Genomic DNA, 18,432 nt, shown 5'->3' with positions numbered 1-18,432 from the left:
GATACAGATACAGATACAGATACAGATACAGATACAGATACAGATACAGATACAGATACAGATACAGATACAGATACAGATACAGATACAGATACAGATACAGATACAGATACAGATACAGATACAGATACAGATACAGATACAGATACAGATACAGATACAGATACAGATACAGATACAGATACAGATACAGATACAGATACAGATACAGATACAGATACAGATACAGATACAGATACAGATACAGATACAGATACAGATACAGATACAGATACAGATACAGATACAGATACAGATACAGATACAGATACAGATACAGATACAGATACAGATACAGATACAGATACAGATACAGATACAGATACAGATACAGATACAGATACAGATACAGATACAGATACAGATACAGATACAGATACAGATACAGATACAGATACAGATACAGATACAGATACAGATACAGATACAGATACAGATACAGATACAGATACAGATACAGATACAGATACAGATACAGATACAGATACAGATACAGATACAGATACAGATACAGATACAGATACAGATACAGATACAGATACAGATACAGATACAGATACAGATACAGATACAGATACAGATACAGATACAGATACAGATACAGATACAGATACAGATACAGATACAGATACAGATACAGATACAGATACAGATACAGATACAGATACAGATACAGATACAGATACAGATACAGATACAGATACAGATACAGATACAGATACAGATACAGATACAGATACAGATACAGATACAGATACAGATACAGATACAGATACAGATACAGATACAGATACAGATACAGATACAGATACAGATACAGATACAGATACAGATACAGATACAGATACAGATACAGATACAGATACAGATACAGATACAGATACAGAAAGTGCAGATAAGATACAGATACAGATACAGATACAGATTACAGATACAGATACAGATACAGATACAGATCCAGAACAGATACAGATACAGATACAGATACAGATACATACAGAGACAGATACAGAGTCCGATACAGCATACAGATACAGATACAGATACAAAGATACAGATACAGATACAGATACAGATAACAGATACAGATACAGATACAGATACAGATACAGATACTGATACAAATACAAATACAGAAAGTGCAGAAAAGACCCCACAAAGTATATATATTCTTGATCAGGGCGACGAGCTGAGTCGATTTGGCCCTGTCCGTCTGTCTGTCTATCCGTCCGTCCAAAAGATATAAGAGCTAGAGACTTCAATTTTTTTAAATGTCCGTATATATAGCGCGCATATCGGGTTTATCTCCAAAAATTGATAACTCATTCCCTTAATTTATTTTTTTTTTTCATATATCAAGTCAAATTTAATGTGATATACGTAAAAATTGTTATTGTTTGTTTGTTGATATTTTTGTAAATTGTTATATTGTTATCGTTATAAAATTTCTGTAGTGTGTGCTGTAAATAATTGTGTTTTTATGTTCAACTTGTTAAGCTGCCAATTAGGTAGTAAAAAGCCTGTTTAAATAATATAATAAAAAAATAAATAAAAAAAAATATATTTTTTTGTTTTCTCGATTAAAAACTTTATCGAAAACAATTTATTTAACTATATCCTATACCTTAAGAGTAAAAGTGTCCAAATTTCAAATGCATTTTACTGAATTTTTATTTTTGTCAAATGTACCACCACCCCTATATCTACCCCTCACCAACAAATTTATAAAAGGCGTATGTCTGAGTTTTGTGTTCAATCTACAATCAACAATCTACATAACTCATCCTAAACAAATTAAGATAGTAGGTAGAATGGTTATCTGCAGTACCAGAACAATTAGCAAATAACCCATCATTATCGCTAGGTATAAGTATTGGGTTATCTGTTATAAGATAGCCTTTTCTGACCGTAATAAAACCTTTTATATATTTATTTAGGTTTATTAAATAAGTAAAATTCCATAATCACTGTCTTGTATTGATACCTACCACCTAAAAATAGTATATAAGGCCATTACGTTCATAAAATAAATTAGTAAGAAAATAGCACTTGAAAATAGAGCAACGAGTCTCGTCTTTCACTATTTTGATACTCATCTCCGTTGTCCAACTGGTTCAAGTACTTGTTGCGACGCCCGTAGTCACTGGTTCTGTACTAGAGGCTTACAATTAAACACAAATACAACTACCTAGTCTTGGTTTTGTACCAAGGTCTAATAGATACTCAACATTTGGTGACCCCGACGTGAAGGAAGACGAATTTTTAGAAATCATAGCGTTCATTTGGCGAACCCTATTTCTAAATCAACCGGTAGACGTGGTCAACTTAACGACCAACATCTTCATAACCAAACAAAATACAGTGGATTCATTTGGCGAATCCTATATCTTCGAATTGATCAACAAGTGGTCAAACTAAGCGCTGAATCGGCCTCAACTCAATCAACCAGACTCACCAGGATTGTCATCTTGGCGACAAGTCAGCATAGGCATCAGCACTACTGCATCATTCTGATTAATCAAACATCAGACAACAAGAATTAAGAAAAAAAAGAAACGAATTTATAAAAAATAAAACAAATCAATTAAAAATGGAGAGTTTAATTAATAACCAAACCACGCTTGGTGAGGAGATCCAAGCTCTAATTAGGAACTATAAAAAGGATCCTCAGGAACGGAGGTCAAATGCAACATACTTCCATAATAAGGCTGCTCAGTTAAATCAGCTTTGGAGTGCCTTCGATCAAGGAAATGAGAAAATAAGGAATCTAATGGCGGAAAATCCTGTGGAGAATCCTTATGTAAGGGAAGGTTACTTCTCAAAGATCAAGGACATCGTAATTAAATATCAGGAGGAATTTTCCACAAAACTGAACGAGCTAAGCCCTCCAGATACAGCACGCTCGGACTTGATACCTCTCCAAAGGCATCAAACCGCGTTACTAGCAGCGCTACAAAGACTGATTGGTCAGATAACACAAGAGTCACAGGCCCGATTCAGGCCCCTTGTAACAGAATATTGGGAAAAAATAAACCATATTCACTTCGAGATCTTCAGACTGTTCGAAGATCCAATAGCTCTTGGATACAACATGGAAAATTATTTGAATGCAGAAGCAGCCATATTCCAAATTCAATCCACGCCTATTGATGTGAAGCCATCAATTAATGCTGCAGCCGCCCAAACGCAAGTACAGCTACCAAAGGTATCCATACCACAATTCGACGGATGCTATTTAAAATGGCAACAATTTCATGATCTATTCACAAAAATGATTCATGAGTCAACATTGCCAACAGTACAAAAAATGTGGTACTTAAAATCAAACCTCTCTGGAGATGCTGAAAGACTGGTTAGACACTTGGATCTAACAGAGTCCAACTATGAAACTGCCTGGACAATGCTGAAGGAGCGTTTTGACAACAAGCGAGTCCTGACTACAACGACTCTACACAAACTTTTGGATCAACCATCAGTGACAAACGATGCATCATCAATAAAAGGTTTCCACGATATTATTCAAGAAACGTTAGCTACGTTGAGAAACGGCGGCATAGAAGTCAACAATTGGGATCCACTTTTGCTAGTGCTACTGGCAAGAAAATTGGACAGGACTACTCATGTACTGTATGAGCAATCCATTAAAGACACAAGAAAGCTACAACCCATCAAGGAATTCTTAGCCTTCTTAGAACAAAGATTCTTGGCACTGGAAGCGATAGGAGGGAAACAATACGTCCCTAAAGAAAAGCAAAGGATATGCGCGTCTGCCTCAACAGAAAAGAATAAAGGCTGTCAATTCTGTGATTCAGCAGAACATAAAATTTATCGATGTGACAAGTTCGCGTCAAAATCTGGAGACGCACGACTAAAATGGGCACTAAACCAAAAACTGTGCCTAAACTGTCTGCGGCCCAATCATATGGCAAAATCATGTTTCCTACGCAATTGCATGAAGTGCAACAAAAAACATAATACGTTGCTACATCTGGAGAACAAAGATGACGTCAAAATAACTGCCGCAGCACATAGTACAATAAATAATTATGTGCTACTCGCCACTGCTCGAGTCGAAGTGCATGGAAACAACGGCCAATATGGAAGTTTCAGAGCACTCCTGGATTCAGGCTCTCAGATAAACATGATCTCTGAAAGAGCTGTAAAAACATTATCACTTGCAGTCAAAAACTCAACCATGCGAATCGAAGGCATTGGAGGAAACCCAAGTTCAATGAAATCCAGGGTCAATGTCCTCATAAAATCTCAAAATGGAAGTTACACGACACGGGTAGAGGCGTTCGTATTACCACATATTGTGGCGGATCAACCAAACCACAAAATAGACAACATATCTTGGGTACCAAGCAACATACCATTGGCGGACCCAACCTTTGCGAAACCTGGAAAGATTGACTTACTACTCGGAGCCGAACATTATTTCGAGCTCATACTACCGGAGCAAATCAAAAGGAGCCCAAAATTACCTATGATGCAAAACTCCAAACTAGGCTGGATAATAGCTGGAAGAGTTAACAGATCAACTTCGACAGTCGCCACATGCTCGGTAGCAACTACAACTAACGACACATTGGGACGAAAGGGAAACCCAAGGGCTGTAGCAGCTCCTGTCGCAAAAACATGTGATGTAATCTATTCCATCAATCACAATAATTCCTTCCGAAGACTACAACGCATTATAGCATATATAATGCGGCTACGACACCCAAACAAAAATGGTAATACACTCACACATGAGGAGTTGGAACGTGCCAGGATTGTTATATTACGTAAGATTCAACAGGTAGACTTCCCTGAGGAGTTGACGAACCTCACAAAGCATGGCGTAGTAGACAGCAAAAGCAACCTCAAATCTATGACACCGTTTCTAGACAAGGATAACATCATACGAGTGGGCGGTAGGATCGAAAAATCAGCTCTATCATTTGATGAAAAACATCCTATATTGTTACCATACAATGACCCAATTGTCAAATCACTGTTACGAGAACTCCACATAGACAACATGCACTGTGGACCACAAGCACTACTTGCAAGGTCAAGGCAAAATTACTGGATACTTAAAGGCAAAACATTAGCACGGAACATTACTCAAAACTGCGTCCGATGTACTCGAGCAAAACCAAAGATGTTTCAACAATTAATGGGCAATCTACCGGAACTACGCGTCAGCCCAGCAAGACCATTTAAAAATGCTGGGGTCGATTACTGTGGCCCATTCTGGATTCATCATAAAGTGCGTGGAAAGCGCCCAGACAAGGCTTACATCGCGATATTCTGTTGTTTTGCGACTAAGGCCATCCATATGGAAACAGTAAGTGATTTAACCACTGACAAATTCATTGCGGCCTTAAAACGATTTATGGGACGGCGTGGAAATTGCCAAACACTACACTGCGACAATGCTACAAACTTTGTGGGCGCCAACATCAAACTGAAAGAGCTAGAAGACGCAATCTACAGCGACAAGGCAAAAGACAGGATATTAGCTGAATGCCACAAAACAAATGTAAAATTCCATTTCATTCCTCCTCGAGCACCACACTTTGGCGGGCTCTGGGAAGCAGCAGTTAAGTCAGCAAAACACTTACTATTGAAAAATGTATCGACCGCCTCATTAACGTATGATGAACTTGAAACCGTTGTCATTGAGATAGAGGCAATACTTAACTCTCGGCCAATAACTCCTATGTCAACCGATCCAAATGATCTTGCTGCACTAACACCTGGACACTTTCTGATTGGAGAACCGCTAACAGCACAAGCCCATGACGTAGAAAGGGAAGACGGAAGGTCGCTTGGACAAAGATTAGAGTTAATTCAACATCTGAAGCATACGTTCTGGACTCGATGGTCACAGGAATACCTCCACGAACTTCAGCAACGTACAAAATGGACGAGATCAACGGCAAACGTATCAGAAGGAATGTTGGTACTCATCAAAGAGGACAATGTACCATGTCGACAATGGCCTATGGGAAGAATACAAAGAGTATACACCGGCCCCGACAACCATATACGAGTGGTCGATGTGAAGACAGCACATGGCACCTTCAAACGACCTATACACAAATTGGCGCCACTACTAGCCATCGATGAGCCACAACACAAACATCCACTCGAAGACATATCACAAAATGATCCCTCGGCTAACCAAAAGGCGAAACGGCTCAGAACACCCTGGACGCCCTCCCTTACAACAATGCTGCTTACCATCATATTGTTTCTACCACTCATATTGACGCAATCTATCAACATTACATATTTTGAATCTAAGCCTGGTATCTACTACGAACGAATCGGATCAGCTCGATTGGCAGTTGCAGATTGGACCATCATTGCTTATTACGATCTGGAACCATATTGGAATGAAATGAAAACATTCTCTAAAGGGATCAACCGCATAAAGAAATTATGTGCCGACCTAAGTATCACAGTTCCATGCCAGAGCGTGTATCAGCATTTCAAGCATGTGGAGACCGAATTATTAGCTGAAAATGAGCTTCTACAACAAGCAAGACCTAAAAGAGCGCCACTGGATATAATTGGAAACATAGCGAGCAGTTTATTCGGGGTGTTGGATTCAACATATGCAAAGGAAATGTCCGAAACGATTTTGAAGGTGAAACAAAACGAAGACTATTTGGTATCAGTCTTAAAAAATCAAACCTCCTTGGTGGATTCCACATTCAACGTATTAAAACGTGACGAAGCCACAATGGAAAGACGTCTAAATAACATGGAAGACCAACTTAACGCCATGATTACAGAGAAAGCCCAACATAATCTCTTTCATTGGTATATATCTCTGACAACGCAACTAACATTAACGGCAGCAAACCTTCAACGAATGCAAACAGAAATTATAAAAGTACTGATGGATGCTCGACACAACACAATTAGTCCACTGTTACTATCGCCAAGCCAACTGCGAGATCAATTAGAACAAATGAAGGATCATTTAAAAATAGGACAACAAGTTCCTAGTACAAATGGAAATGTACTCCAGTTATATAAAATGATGCAAGCCGAAGGAGCCATTGTAAACAGGCACGCTGTGTTCAAAATAACATTGCCACTTATATCCACACAGATACTGGAATTGTACAACTTGATACCTATTCCAGTGGTATCCTCCCGAGGAATCACAAAAATATCAATAAGCGTGCCACTAATTGCCGTTAATGATCATCGCGATGAATTTCTGAGCCTTACACATGAAGAATTCAGACATTGTCATCCCCTTCAAACTAGTGAACACATATGTTATCACAAACAATCATTGTTCAGAATGGAACATTGCTGTGAATTCCTCATGTTCAACAATAAAACGTCAGATAATTGCAAAACTTCAACAACAAACCACTCGCTCAGTTGGGCCAATATGTTTTTTAAAAATCAATGGATATTTGCGACACGGACCCCAATGGATCTCTCCGCTGTTTGTCCTGATGGCACCTCAAGCATTGGACTACGAGATGCTGGACTCCTCATCATGAAGTCAGGATGTAACATCCGCAACGCAGATATGATCATAACGGGTCATAGCACATCAACCAGCACCATGTATTCATCTTACATGCGATTTGGCAATTTAACCACACAACCACCTCATCAAAATCCATCGAGAAATAAGTCAAGTGAGCTACTCGAGGCAACTAACCTTAAAAATATGCACTTGATACCAGCATCTGAAATTCAACTTCCACAATGGATCTCGCCGATAAATCATTCCGTCATCATGTCATATGTTGCACTAGCAGCGTCATTGATCTTGCTTGCACTATATTTCAGCAGAAGGATTAATCAAGCAGGACCAACAACACCCAGGACACAAGACGGTATATCGGCCCCAGCAATTGGACAAGATGCCTTCCGGATCAACGTATCTGATAGTTAAACCATCGTTTAACGGCCGGGAGTATGTCTGAGTTTTGTGTTCAATCTACAATCAACAATCTACATAACTCATCCTAAACAAATTAAGATAGTAGGTAGAATGGTTATCTGCAGTACCAGAACAATTAGCAAATAACCCATCATTATCGCTAGGTATAAGTATTGGGTTATCTGTTATAAGATAGCCTTTTCTGACCGTAATAAAACCTTTTATATATTTATTTAGGTTTATTAAATAAGTAAAATTCCATAATCACTGTCTTGTATTGATACCTACCACCTAAAAATAGTATATAAGGCCATTACGTTCATAAAATAAATTAGTAAGAAAATAGCACTTGAAAATAGAGCAACGAGTCTCGTCTTTCACTATTTTGATACTCATCTCCGTTGTCCAACTGGTTCAAGTACTTGTTGCGACGCCCGTAGTCACTGGTTCTGTACTAGAGGCTTACAATTAAACACAAATACAACTACCTAGTCTTGGTTTTGTACCAAGGTCTAATAGATACTCAACAGCGTATTTCAAATAATAGAGACTTGTGCCTGGCAAATACAAGCATTTTAATGATACAATCACAATCTAAAAGTTTCATGAAGAAAGTCCTTCTACAAGAAAAGGTTTTAAGCAATTCATTTCCCATAGTAAGCCCACACTGCAGCCCATGCGTGTTTATGCGTGCATGCCTATGTGTGTCTGTGAGTGTGTGTGTTTCTTGTGTAACCAGAAAGACCCGAAGAATCATTGACATAACAGTTCCTCGAAGGGTTCAGGGGATCTCGTACTCGAGCAGTCTCCATTAGAACTTTCTTACTTGTTTTTCATGTTATTGAAGTCAGTTGCAAATTTTGCTAATGTGGGATTGAGTCTGAACTTGTTGATAGAATACTTCGATGACATGATCAGCAGATCATTTCACTAAAATCAATTGGGTGGTACAAACATAACATATCAAACCAAAAGCAAAATAAAAACACGTGACAGGCACGTGCACATATATTCAAACATGCAAGCACCCTAAGACCATTGAAAATTTAAAATCAAGGTATATCATGATAGTTTTTTTAATGTATCTAATAGGCGGTAGGAGGTGTGTTAGACCCCATCAAGTACATATGTTCTTTATCAGGACGGCGAGCTGAGTCTGAGTCCGCCAGCTCGTCAGTCTGTCCGTCCGTCTATCCATTCATCCGTCTGTCTGCATGTTTGATCGCGTCGATCTTCAAAATCTCTATCCGTATGAAAGCAATTTTCAGCGCTATTGAAGATAGAGACTTGAAATTTGGAACACAAAATTTATAAAGTGTTAAAATTTTTCCGATCCATCTATTAGGAGCATGGCTAATCGGAAAATGTATTTCCAATATGCTAGAAATCACATTAATTGAAAAGTTAGAAAGCTGAAATTTGGAAAGGAGAATTGTGTCGACCACCCAAGCTCAAAAAGTTATATACATATCTACGACTTTGGAAGCGTGGCAATTCGGGTAAAGCCGTATCTTCTACAGTTTTAATGCAGGAAGGCTGAAATTTTGCACATGAGCTAATGTTACGATATGTCCACGCATGGCAAGTCTGCTATAATTTAAACACTTGATGCTAGAGTCATGAAAATGGTATATATACTCGGGTTGACCACCTAAGTCCAAAAAGCTATAGTGGATATATCGACGCTCACACAATTTATATGGTTGATGATGCCCGACTACAAAAAAATAAAAATAAAAACATCTTTAGAGCTAGAGTCTTTAAATATTTATGTGTATTTTATAGAACCAGTTTTATTATAATTCACCTCTAGTCTCAAATCTAGTTCAAATACTATAGACTTCTGTTTAGGTAAATATACTCATTTGAATGTTACTATCACGATCTGAAAGTTTTATGAAGATGGTCCATCTTAAAGAAAAGTAAGTGTGCGCGTGTGTCTGGGCTGTTTCTTGTTAATTATTAGAACACGCCCCTTTGCCAAAGCTCTAGAACCTTGTGCTTTGCCAAATAAACACATTATCACATTCTACGTCGATTGCGCAATCAGCATAGCATTTTTTTTTATTTTAATATATGCAATAATGAAGCATAGAATGATTGGAATATCACTTGTTCAAAGGATTCCTAGTCGAGCAGACTTGACTCGCTCAGCCAAATTGTAAGTCTATAATGTAATCGAAGCTGTTTGGGACAGCGACTATAGTCGTTGTCTAGTTACTATTAACTATCATCGATTTGATGAAGCTCATTTATTTCGACTTAGGCTCAATTAGGGACGCCCACATAACTGGAGACAACTGTTACTATTCACAGGAGCATGCTAATTGAGAGATTTCTGAGCACGTTAATCAAGTGGGCGTGGGTTTGCTCTAGCTAGCAATTATCAATCGGTCGATGGTGCTATAAAAGCGCCTCAATCTGTTGGAGGTACAGGCAGCAGTAGAGGAGCTCCGATACAGAAATGGTGTGGAAATTAGAGAAGTGCTCAAAAGAACAAAAGAACGGAAAGACCAAATCACTGTACATGTTCTTTCAATATGTGGACATCTTTTATTTCTCCATTGGCATGAAGGCTTACGATCGAGCCCTTTCTAGTACCTCGGCAAATACAACCGATTGGCGCAAAACAATTTTGCGCTGTTACTTCATATTCCAGATGCTAAATCTGAACTTGACGCTGTTATCGGAATTGATCTATGTATTCCTGGCGTTCAGCACTGGCAACAATTTCCTGGAAGCCACTATGAACCTGTCTTTCATTGGATTTGTCGTCGTGGGCGATATAAAGATTCAGCACATCTGGGGCAAGCGGGGGCATATCACAAAAGTGGTCCACCGCTTGCAGCTGCTGCATCCCGTAACAGCTGATCAACAGAAGGAATATAGGTTGAATGATTACTTGAGAGGCTATAGAAACGTTAGCATCTTCTACTTTGGCATGCATATGGTGCTCATCTGGACTTACAATCTCTATTGGGTCATCTACTATTTGGTGTGCGACCTCTGGCTGGGCATACGACACTTTGAACGGACGTTGCCTTACTACTGCTGGACACCGTGGAATTGGAAAAGCAATTGGAGCTACTATGTCATGTACGTCTCCCAAAATATTGCCGCCCAGACCTGCCTCTCAGGCCAGCTGGCGGCGGACATGCTCATGTGTGCCCTAGTCACGCTGCTGATCATGCACTTCAAGCAATTAAGCAGACAGATCGAGCAGCATGTGGCAGGCGTACAGTCTGCTGACCAGGATCTGAGCTTCCTCCAGAGGAGCATCGCTTACCATCAGCAGCTACTGTGTCTGAGTCAGGACATCAGCCGGATCTTTGGAGTTTCACTCTTTTGCAACTTTGCCAGCTCCTCGTTCATCATCTGCTTTGTCATCTTTCAGATAACCATCGGGGGCAACATCGATAATCTGGTCATGCTGATGCTCTTTCTGTTCTGTGCCATGGTGCAGGTCTTCATGATCGGTAGCTACGCGCAAAGCTTGATCAATTCGGTAAGTAATTTGAGGAGCTATTGACCCAATATAATTTTGTTTCGATTGGCAGAGCGAGCTCATCGGCCAGGCCGTTTACAATCACAATTGGTACCTGTCCGATTTGCGCTATCGCAAGCTAATGCTACTGATCATGCAGCGTGCCCAGCGCCCCAGTTACCTCAGGGCTACCAACTTTTTGAACGTTTCCCTAGTTACCGTAACAGACGTAAGTTGATCCTAACGGTGCCTAATACAATTTCTGTTATCCGCAATATCATTTGCAGCTGCTGCAGCTGTCGTACAAGTTCTTCGCCCTGCTGCGCACCATGTACTCCCAGTAGAAGAGATGTAGGTGGTATGACGTAACCGTGAGCTTTCTGTCATTGTCCGATAGCGTGTGCATGCATAGCAGGCAGCCTGTGCAAGTGACAAAAAATGTGGTTACGGAAATGGTCCAGTCATGGAAGGGCAATCATTTACGCCAACCCTCCTACAATTGCAGCTTCTAATTAGATTGAGCAGGCAGTGCGATGGCATCGCCACTGGCAAACGTACAGCAATATCGATAAAAAAAAAAGGAAAACGAAAAGAGAAAAGCTAAAGAAAACTACGCCCTTTGGCCAACATGAGTAGTTAAAATCCAACACTGATTTTACTTTGACTCGGGCAAAGCGCCAATTCTTTACTGTAGTCGATTGATGCTTAAGATTACATAAATATTACTTCTTGAAAATAAAAATACTGCAACACAATTACATATTTGTTTCTGTACTGGGACTCAGTGAAATATATGTAGATTATTTATACCTTCGCAAATTTTCATTTAAATATTGATTTTTTTATTATAGTTAATAATTTCTATTTACATTTTTCTACATAGTTCTATCTCTCTACAGCCTAGAAAATTTACATAATAAGTAAAGAAATATATATTTAAATAGTCAAATTAATTTAATATAATATAATTTAAGAGGTATATTTTTTTTAACAAAATACATTTTACAAATCTATATAGTTTATTTTATTTTATTAGGAGTTGACATTGTTTAATAAAATTTTATTTATTTTATTTTTTATTTTTATTATTATGTTTAATGTGATGTTTTTCTAGTTCTTGTAAATTTTACATAGTATATAATTAATTTCTGACCAAAAGCTGTATTTTGCATACTGTGCAATAGCAAAGTGAAAAGGTGAGAGAAGAGCTCCGCAACCACAAAAGCGATGATTAATTAACGCTAAGACAAATCTCTCATTTTGAACTAATATTGGTACAGTGGCGCTGTACGATTGGTCATCGCAACATTTGCGCAGTCCTTCGTTAAGCATTTGCCAGGCATTTTAATTAAACTTGTAATCACGCTCACACACACACATACACATTTACACCGACACACATTGGCTATTGGCAGTTAGGCGCGGCGCCTGAGCTTATGCAACACTTAAAATTAATTGCAAAATTGGCTGGCAAATTGCATTTTTATGACTGTAAAATTGAAAAGTTGACATAACGTTGAGTTGAATGGAAACGAGAAGGAAACTGAACGAAAAAATGGAAAAGTGAAGCCTCTGGACGTGGCTAATTACATTTGTACGGCTGTCTGGCTTGAGCTCCAGGGGTGAGGTCCACTCAGTTAGATAGATGGCAAAATTGAAGAATTTTTTCAATTAAAAATTTTGTAAAAAGTGGCAAGAACAAGAATACGGCACGATGCTCGCACAAGCAAATGGCAATCACAACAACGCTCGCAATTCTCAGCGGACAACTCGGACAAGTGGGCGTGGCTGACTGGTTGACTGGTTGACTGGCTGACTGGCTGGTAGGCTGACCTAATCTAATTAGAAATACGCGCGTCACGAACTTGACTTCACTTGATTCCCATGCCATTACGCAGCGCAGCGCCCGGCCAAATAGTTTCGACTAATTTCATTTGTATTTGCAGTTTTCACTCGCAAAGTTGTAAAAACTTTTGCCCAGCCCCAAACCCCCATTACCAATCCACTCGCCACACATTTGGCTGTCCGTTGGGAGGCGAACCACAAGCGCATTTCCATTCGATGGCAAACCGCTATTAATCAAAGTAATTGCCAGCGGCAAGTGGCAGCAGCGCCTGTTGCCCAGGTGTGCTTTTAATCTGGCCTTTAGTCTTAAGCCTTCAACAAGATGATATCGAGCATTGGAAGTCGGGTTGACCAACCACTAAAGCAATTGTATAGCAATCACAATTTGCAGTCAAGTTATTATATGCCTACCTATCTATCGCGCTCTAAAGAACTAGTTTATAAGGCTGTGAAAATAGAGTATTGCATGGCTGTCATTTAATATCTGGATTATAGATTGGAGAGCTTCAATGTAAGAGGGTAACTGGGCGTATGATCAATATTAATGTGAAGTTACAAAATCTGTTGCATACTTTTTTGCGAGCTACAATATTTTTCTTTTCCTTTAGGAAAATAAGTACTTAGTGTGTTTATATAAAACAGTTAATTATATATATATTAGTACGTTAAGCTGTTGCAGTAATAAAAATAACGCAGAAAATAATTAAAACAACGACTATCGTGTTCGAGGCTGTGTTCATGTGGTCGTGACGTGTTGCAAGAACCAACGGCTGCTCATCTCTAAGAGAAGCAACAATTCGTAAAAGCAAACAACATTTAATTCGAATAGCAACAATGCCAAAGAGAAGCAAACTTTCATGATATTCATGTTTATAGACGCATCGGGCGAATAAATTAATTCGGTATACAAAACTTTAAATATGTATGGCCAAAGTTTCTTGGTGGCCCAAATCAGTGAGCAGCCGCGTCGCCCTGTTACTACTGTAATCCAAAGAAATATTGACTTATAAAAACGTCAATATGCAGCCAGCGGGCAACGGAAGAGCGCATTGTGCGCCAAGAAAATTGCAATGGCAATTGCAACTGAACTTTTTTTCGCTTCAGCGTGTTGGTGTTTGAGAAATTGTATTTCATTTCATCAAATGAAGAAAAATCGTATTTTTTTATAAGGTCAGTGAAGTGAACGTCTGCAGATTGCTGGCAGCCTAGTGGGCCAATATATGTTTTCTCAAGTCGAGTCGAGTCGGGTCGGGTCGAATCCTTGGCGCCGCACTAGCTGCACGTCATTTTCTCACACAGTTATTGAATTTGACATACTAGTGTGTGCAAAGCACATACACATGTATACATGCAGGCATACATATATGCATGTACATACACATATACATGGCATTTATTTATATATACTGTGACATTTTTGGAGCACATCTCATATGCCTTAAGCTCGTCAGCTTGACCCACTGCTAAGGCAAGCTCCAGGCATGTTTCCCCCCTCCTAATCGCAACGACTGCATTTGTCAATTCTCACTTACTTCATTTGAGTAAACACATTTGCTGCATTTCATATTTCCAGTCACGTTTTTAGCATAAATAACCAACACCCACACACACACACACATTGCTTATGACAATTGTGCATATTTCTTCAAGTCGACTTAAATTTTAAAGTCCTGTTACGATGCCAGTGTACCCAGAACTGTATCCAAACTAATTTCAACCTAAAATTTAAAGGTCTTGAGTGTTAATAATCCAATTTCATACATATGCCCGAAAATATGTGTTTTTAAAAACTGTTTCTTTTATTTTATTATACTTTTTATCGCATAGTATCCCATTTCCACATCATCGATAATAAGCTATAATTTGATTTATCTTGTAAGCATGTAATATTGTAATATTAAGGCCAAGAACTTTGAATAAAATTATAAAATGATAATTTTTTGATTTTGGATACCGTTGTCTTTTGCACAAAATTTACATATATGATGTATGTAAATTAATCACATTTTTATGCTTATGCTTTATAAATAGTATAATATAATCGAATCGTAAAGATATCCAATATTCAGTTTAAGTTTAAAGTTACGAAAAACAATGGGTTTAAATATCATCTGAACGAGATTAAAATAAAACAAGTAAGAAAGCTCTAGTCGAGACTGCTCGACTACGAGATCCCCTGAACCCTTGGAGCAATAGATATTTCAATAATTTTTCGCGTCTTTCAGCTTACACAAGAAACACGCACACACACACACACAGGCATACATACACACACACACGCATATAGACACACATACACACACACACACGCATACATACACAAACGCATACACACACACATACACATACACACACACATACACAAACACATACACACACATACACAAACACATACACACACAAGCACCCACGCATAAACGCATGGGCTGCAGTGTGCGCTTACTATGAGAACTTAATTGTTTAATAACTTTTTTTATGGACGTACGATCTTCATGAAACTTTCAGATTATGATTATAACATTAATATGCATGTAATTGCCAAAGCACAAGTCTCTAGTATTTGAAATACGCTTTTTACAAAAGTGAGGGTGAGGGGGTGAATTTAAGGGTGGGGGGTAAATTTTAACAAAAACCGAAATTGTATAAATTGCATATAAGCATACATTAAAAATTTGGAGACTCTAGCAGTAAAGGTGTAGACGATATAATTTTATAACTGGTTTTCGATAAGGTTTTTTATCGATAAAAAAAGATCGGGATGAGTTATCGAATTTTAATGATAAACTTGATATGCGCGCTGTAATTACGGACATTTTAAAAAAAATTTGAAGTCTCTAGCTCTTATATCTTCTGAAATCGACGCGTTCATACATACGGACAGACGGACAGACGGACAGACGGACAGACGGACAGACAGACGGACAGGGCCAAATCAACTCAGCTCGTCACCCTGATCAAGAATATATATACTTTGTGGGGTCTGCCACGCCTCCTTCTCCCTGTTACATACATTTCAACAAAACCATTATACCCTGATTTCCCATTGAAAATGGGTTCAGGGTATAATTAATCAGTTTAAACTTCCTTATGCTTGCATTTAAACGCAGCTGTTCCACAACTCAACAACAACTCAAAATTTGCTTTCATCAAATATACAGATGCATAATATATATATGTATATATTTTTTTTGCCATAGTCCTTAGCTACTAAACAATTTGAGGCCCCTTCGCAAGAAATTTATAATAAACCACAGAGTAAACAAAATGCGCGAAGCCTGCCGCAGGAATTTAAATTAAATGAAAATTGAACTGAAAGCTTGGACAGAGAGAAAACCAGAACAAAAGTTGAACAATATTTAATATATAATATTATGCTTCTACATGTATATGTATAAAACTGTATAAATTATTTCAAATAGATTTCATTGAGATCAGAGGCGCAAACCGAATTTACAAAAGCTAAATCGGATTTACATTTTGGATTATTAAAGCAATTAATTATTTAATAAACTTAAATACAAAATCTGAAAATTGATCAATGAAATATAAAAAAAATATATATATATACATATATATAATTTTTTTTTTTTTTTTTCTTGTACATTAGATAATATTGAGAGAAAGATGCAAACCACATTATATGTCTGCCATTCTATTGAAACTAGAAACTGCTTTATTCGTACTAGCTTTTCATTTATATAAGCAGCTATTAATTAATTTAATACCTTTTAATTTTATTTATTTTAATAATTATGTTTGAATTGAGGTTAGAACATTTGTTTTCGTGGCCTGAAATTGAACGATCTAAATTTAAACTCACCAAATATAAATACATATTTCAGTTTATGTAAAGTTGCAATATTTAGTAACAATGTTCAATACATATTTTAATTTCTCTTGAATTCGCATACCTTCATCTCGTATATAAGATATTATTCATTAATGTCTATGAAAAGTTCATTGGTATGAATAATTTCTGAGAAAACATATACAACAATCCCGCAATCCCGCATGAAATATTTTGTTACTGTAGAATTCCGTAGGACTGAGCAATTACACAAAGATAGAAGGAGGAGAAGAACACACACTTTAAATGCTTTGGCATCGACTGCATTTGCTGCAAGAATAGCAATTCGAGTTTGCAGTTCCATCTTGCTGAAATGCAATCGCAAAACGCTGCTCACAGAGGCTTCACCCACGCACACTAACACATATACACACACAATATAAACAACAGTGCTGCCTATTTAGACTTTTTCCTGGGAAATATAGCCCTTTTAACGATTTTTTAGAGTTTTCTGGGAAGATCTAGCCTTTTTTATTAACCCTTTTTAAACATTTTTTTACATAACTAGACGTTTTACATATTTCGTCGAGAAAAAAATGATTGTTTAATGAACATTTATATTTAATGTCCTCAAAAAATAATTTGTATACTACGACATAAATAGGAAGTAAAGCTGCAGATGTGATATACTTGTAATGAGGCATGTTTATATAATATAATATAATCTAAATAAGGCAGCAATAAGCAATCTCCGAGCCGTAGTTCTATCCATCTGTATGAAAACAAAGAGTTACATAAATACCTTGACTTGAAAATCTTTGGAGTATAGACATCCGAAGGACGTTTTATAATTCACCCTAAGCTTAAAAAAAAAAAAAAAACAATTTTAAATTGAGTTCTACATCTTTCTTTAATGTTTGTCGATCTGTCCATTTTTACAATAGTTTGCAGTACTGAGCAGCACACACATTCCACACAAACACACATGTATCCCACCCAGCTACATAAACAGAGGCTATTCAAAACATAAATAAACGTAGCCATCAATTGTTGTTGTTCAATTCTCAACTGTTTTGCATCGAACTGGACGCCACATTTATTTTGCAATTTATGCAAAGGATTCACAGCCGAGATACTGCAAATACGCAATGCTGTCCGGCTACCCCAGACAGGCAGACACAGCCGAGCAATAAAATATCTGCAAATACTTTACGGTACTCCAAATTCAAGTATACACAATCATAAACAATCAAATCAATAATAATACTCGTTGCAACAAAACCCCGGAGCGAACGATTCTGTTTGCATTTGTGTGTGTGTGTGAGAGAGAGAGAGAGAGAGAGAATGTGTAAAGATAAACCAAGACCCATA

The 18,432-nt window shown here is 37.8% G+C and overlaps 2 protein-coding genes across 2 annotated transcripts in view; both read left to right on the top strand.

The window, feature by feature from the left end:
• Positions 1-8,201, top strand: part of LOC149270885 (uncharacterized) — a 100,169-nt gene extending 91,968 nt beyond the window's left edge. Inside the window, exon 2 of the mRNA XM_089471436.1 lies at positions 2,593-8,201. Coding sequence (XP_089327562.1) covers positions 2,630-7,957 — 5,328 coding nt within the window. The 5' untranslated portion in view covers positions 2,593-2,629 and the 3' untranslated portion in view covers positions 7,958-8,201. The remainder of the gene's footprint in view (positions 1-2,592) is intronic.
• Positions 8,202-8,304: 103 nt separating this feature from the next.
• Or85d (Odorant receptor 85d) lies at positions 8,305-12,220 on the top strand. Its single transcript, XM_018018894.2, has 3 exons — positions 8,305-11,450; positions 11,503-11,658; positions 11,717-12,220. Exons 1-3 carry the CDS (start codon positions 10,410-10,412, stop codon positions 11,771-11,773), a joined length of 1,254 nt encoding a protein of 417 aa, XP_017874383.1. The 5' UTR covers positions 8,305-10,409; the 3' UTR covers positions 11,774-12,220.
• Positions 12,221-18,432: the final 6,212 nt, after the last annotated feature.

This window comes from Drosophila arizonae, chromosome 2 (assembly GCF_054131065.1).
Source record: "Drosophila arizonae isolate 15081-1271.41 chromosome 2, UAZ_ARI_1.0, whole genome shotgun sequence".
NCBI classification, from domain to species: Eukaryota; Metazoa; Arthropoda; class Insecta; order Diptera; family Drosophilidae; genus Drosophila; species Drosophila arizonae.
This window is presented reverse-complemented; position numbering and strand designations above follow the sequence as displayed.

Bases quoted from the DNA above. Each gene is read 5' to 3' on its own strand.
- Or85d (XM_018018894.2), top strand. From the start codon at position 10,410: ATGGTGTGGAAATTAGAGAAGTGCTCAAAAGAACAAAAGAACGGAAAG. The intron at 11,451-11,502 runs GTAAGTAATTTG...TTCGATTGGCAG, and splicing joins CGCAAAGCTTGATCAATTCG to AGCGAGCTCATCGGCCAGGC. The intron at 11,659-11,716 runs GTAAGTTGATCC...TATCATTTGCAG, and splicing joins CCCTAGTTACCGTAACAGAC to CTGCTGCAGCTGTCGTACAA.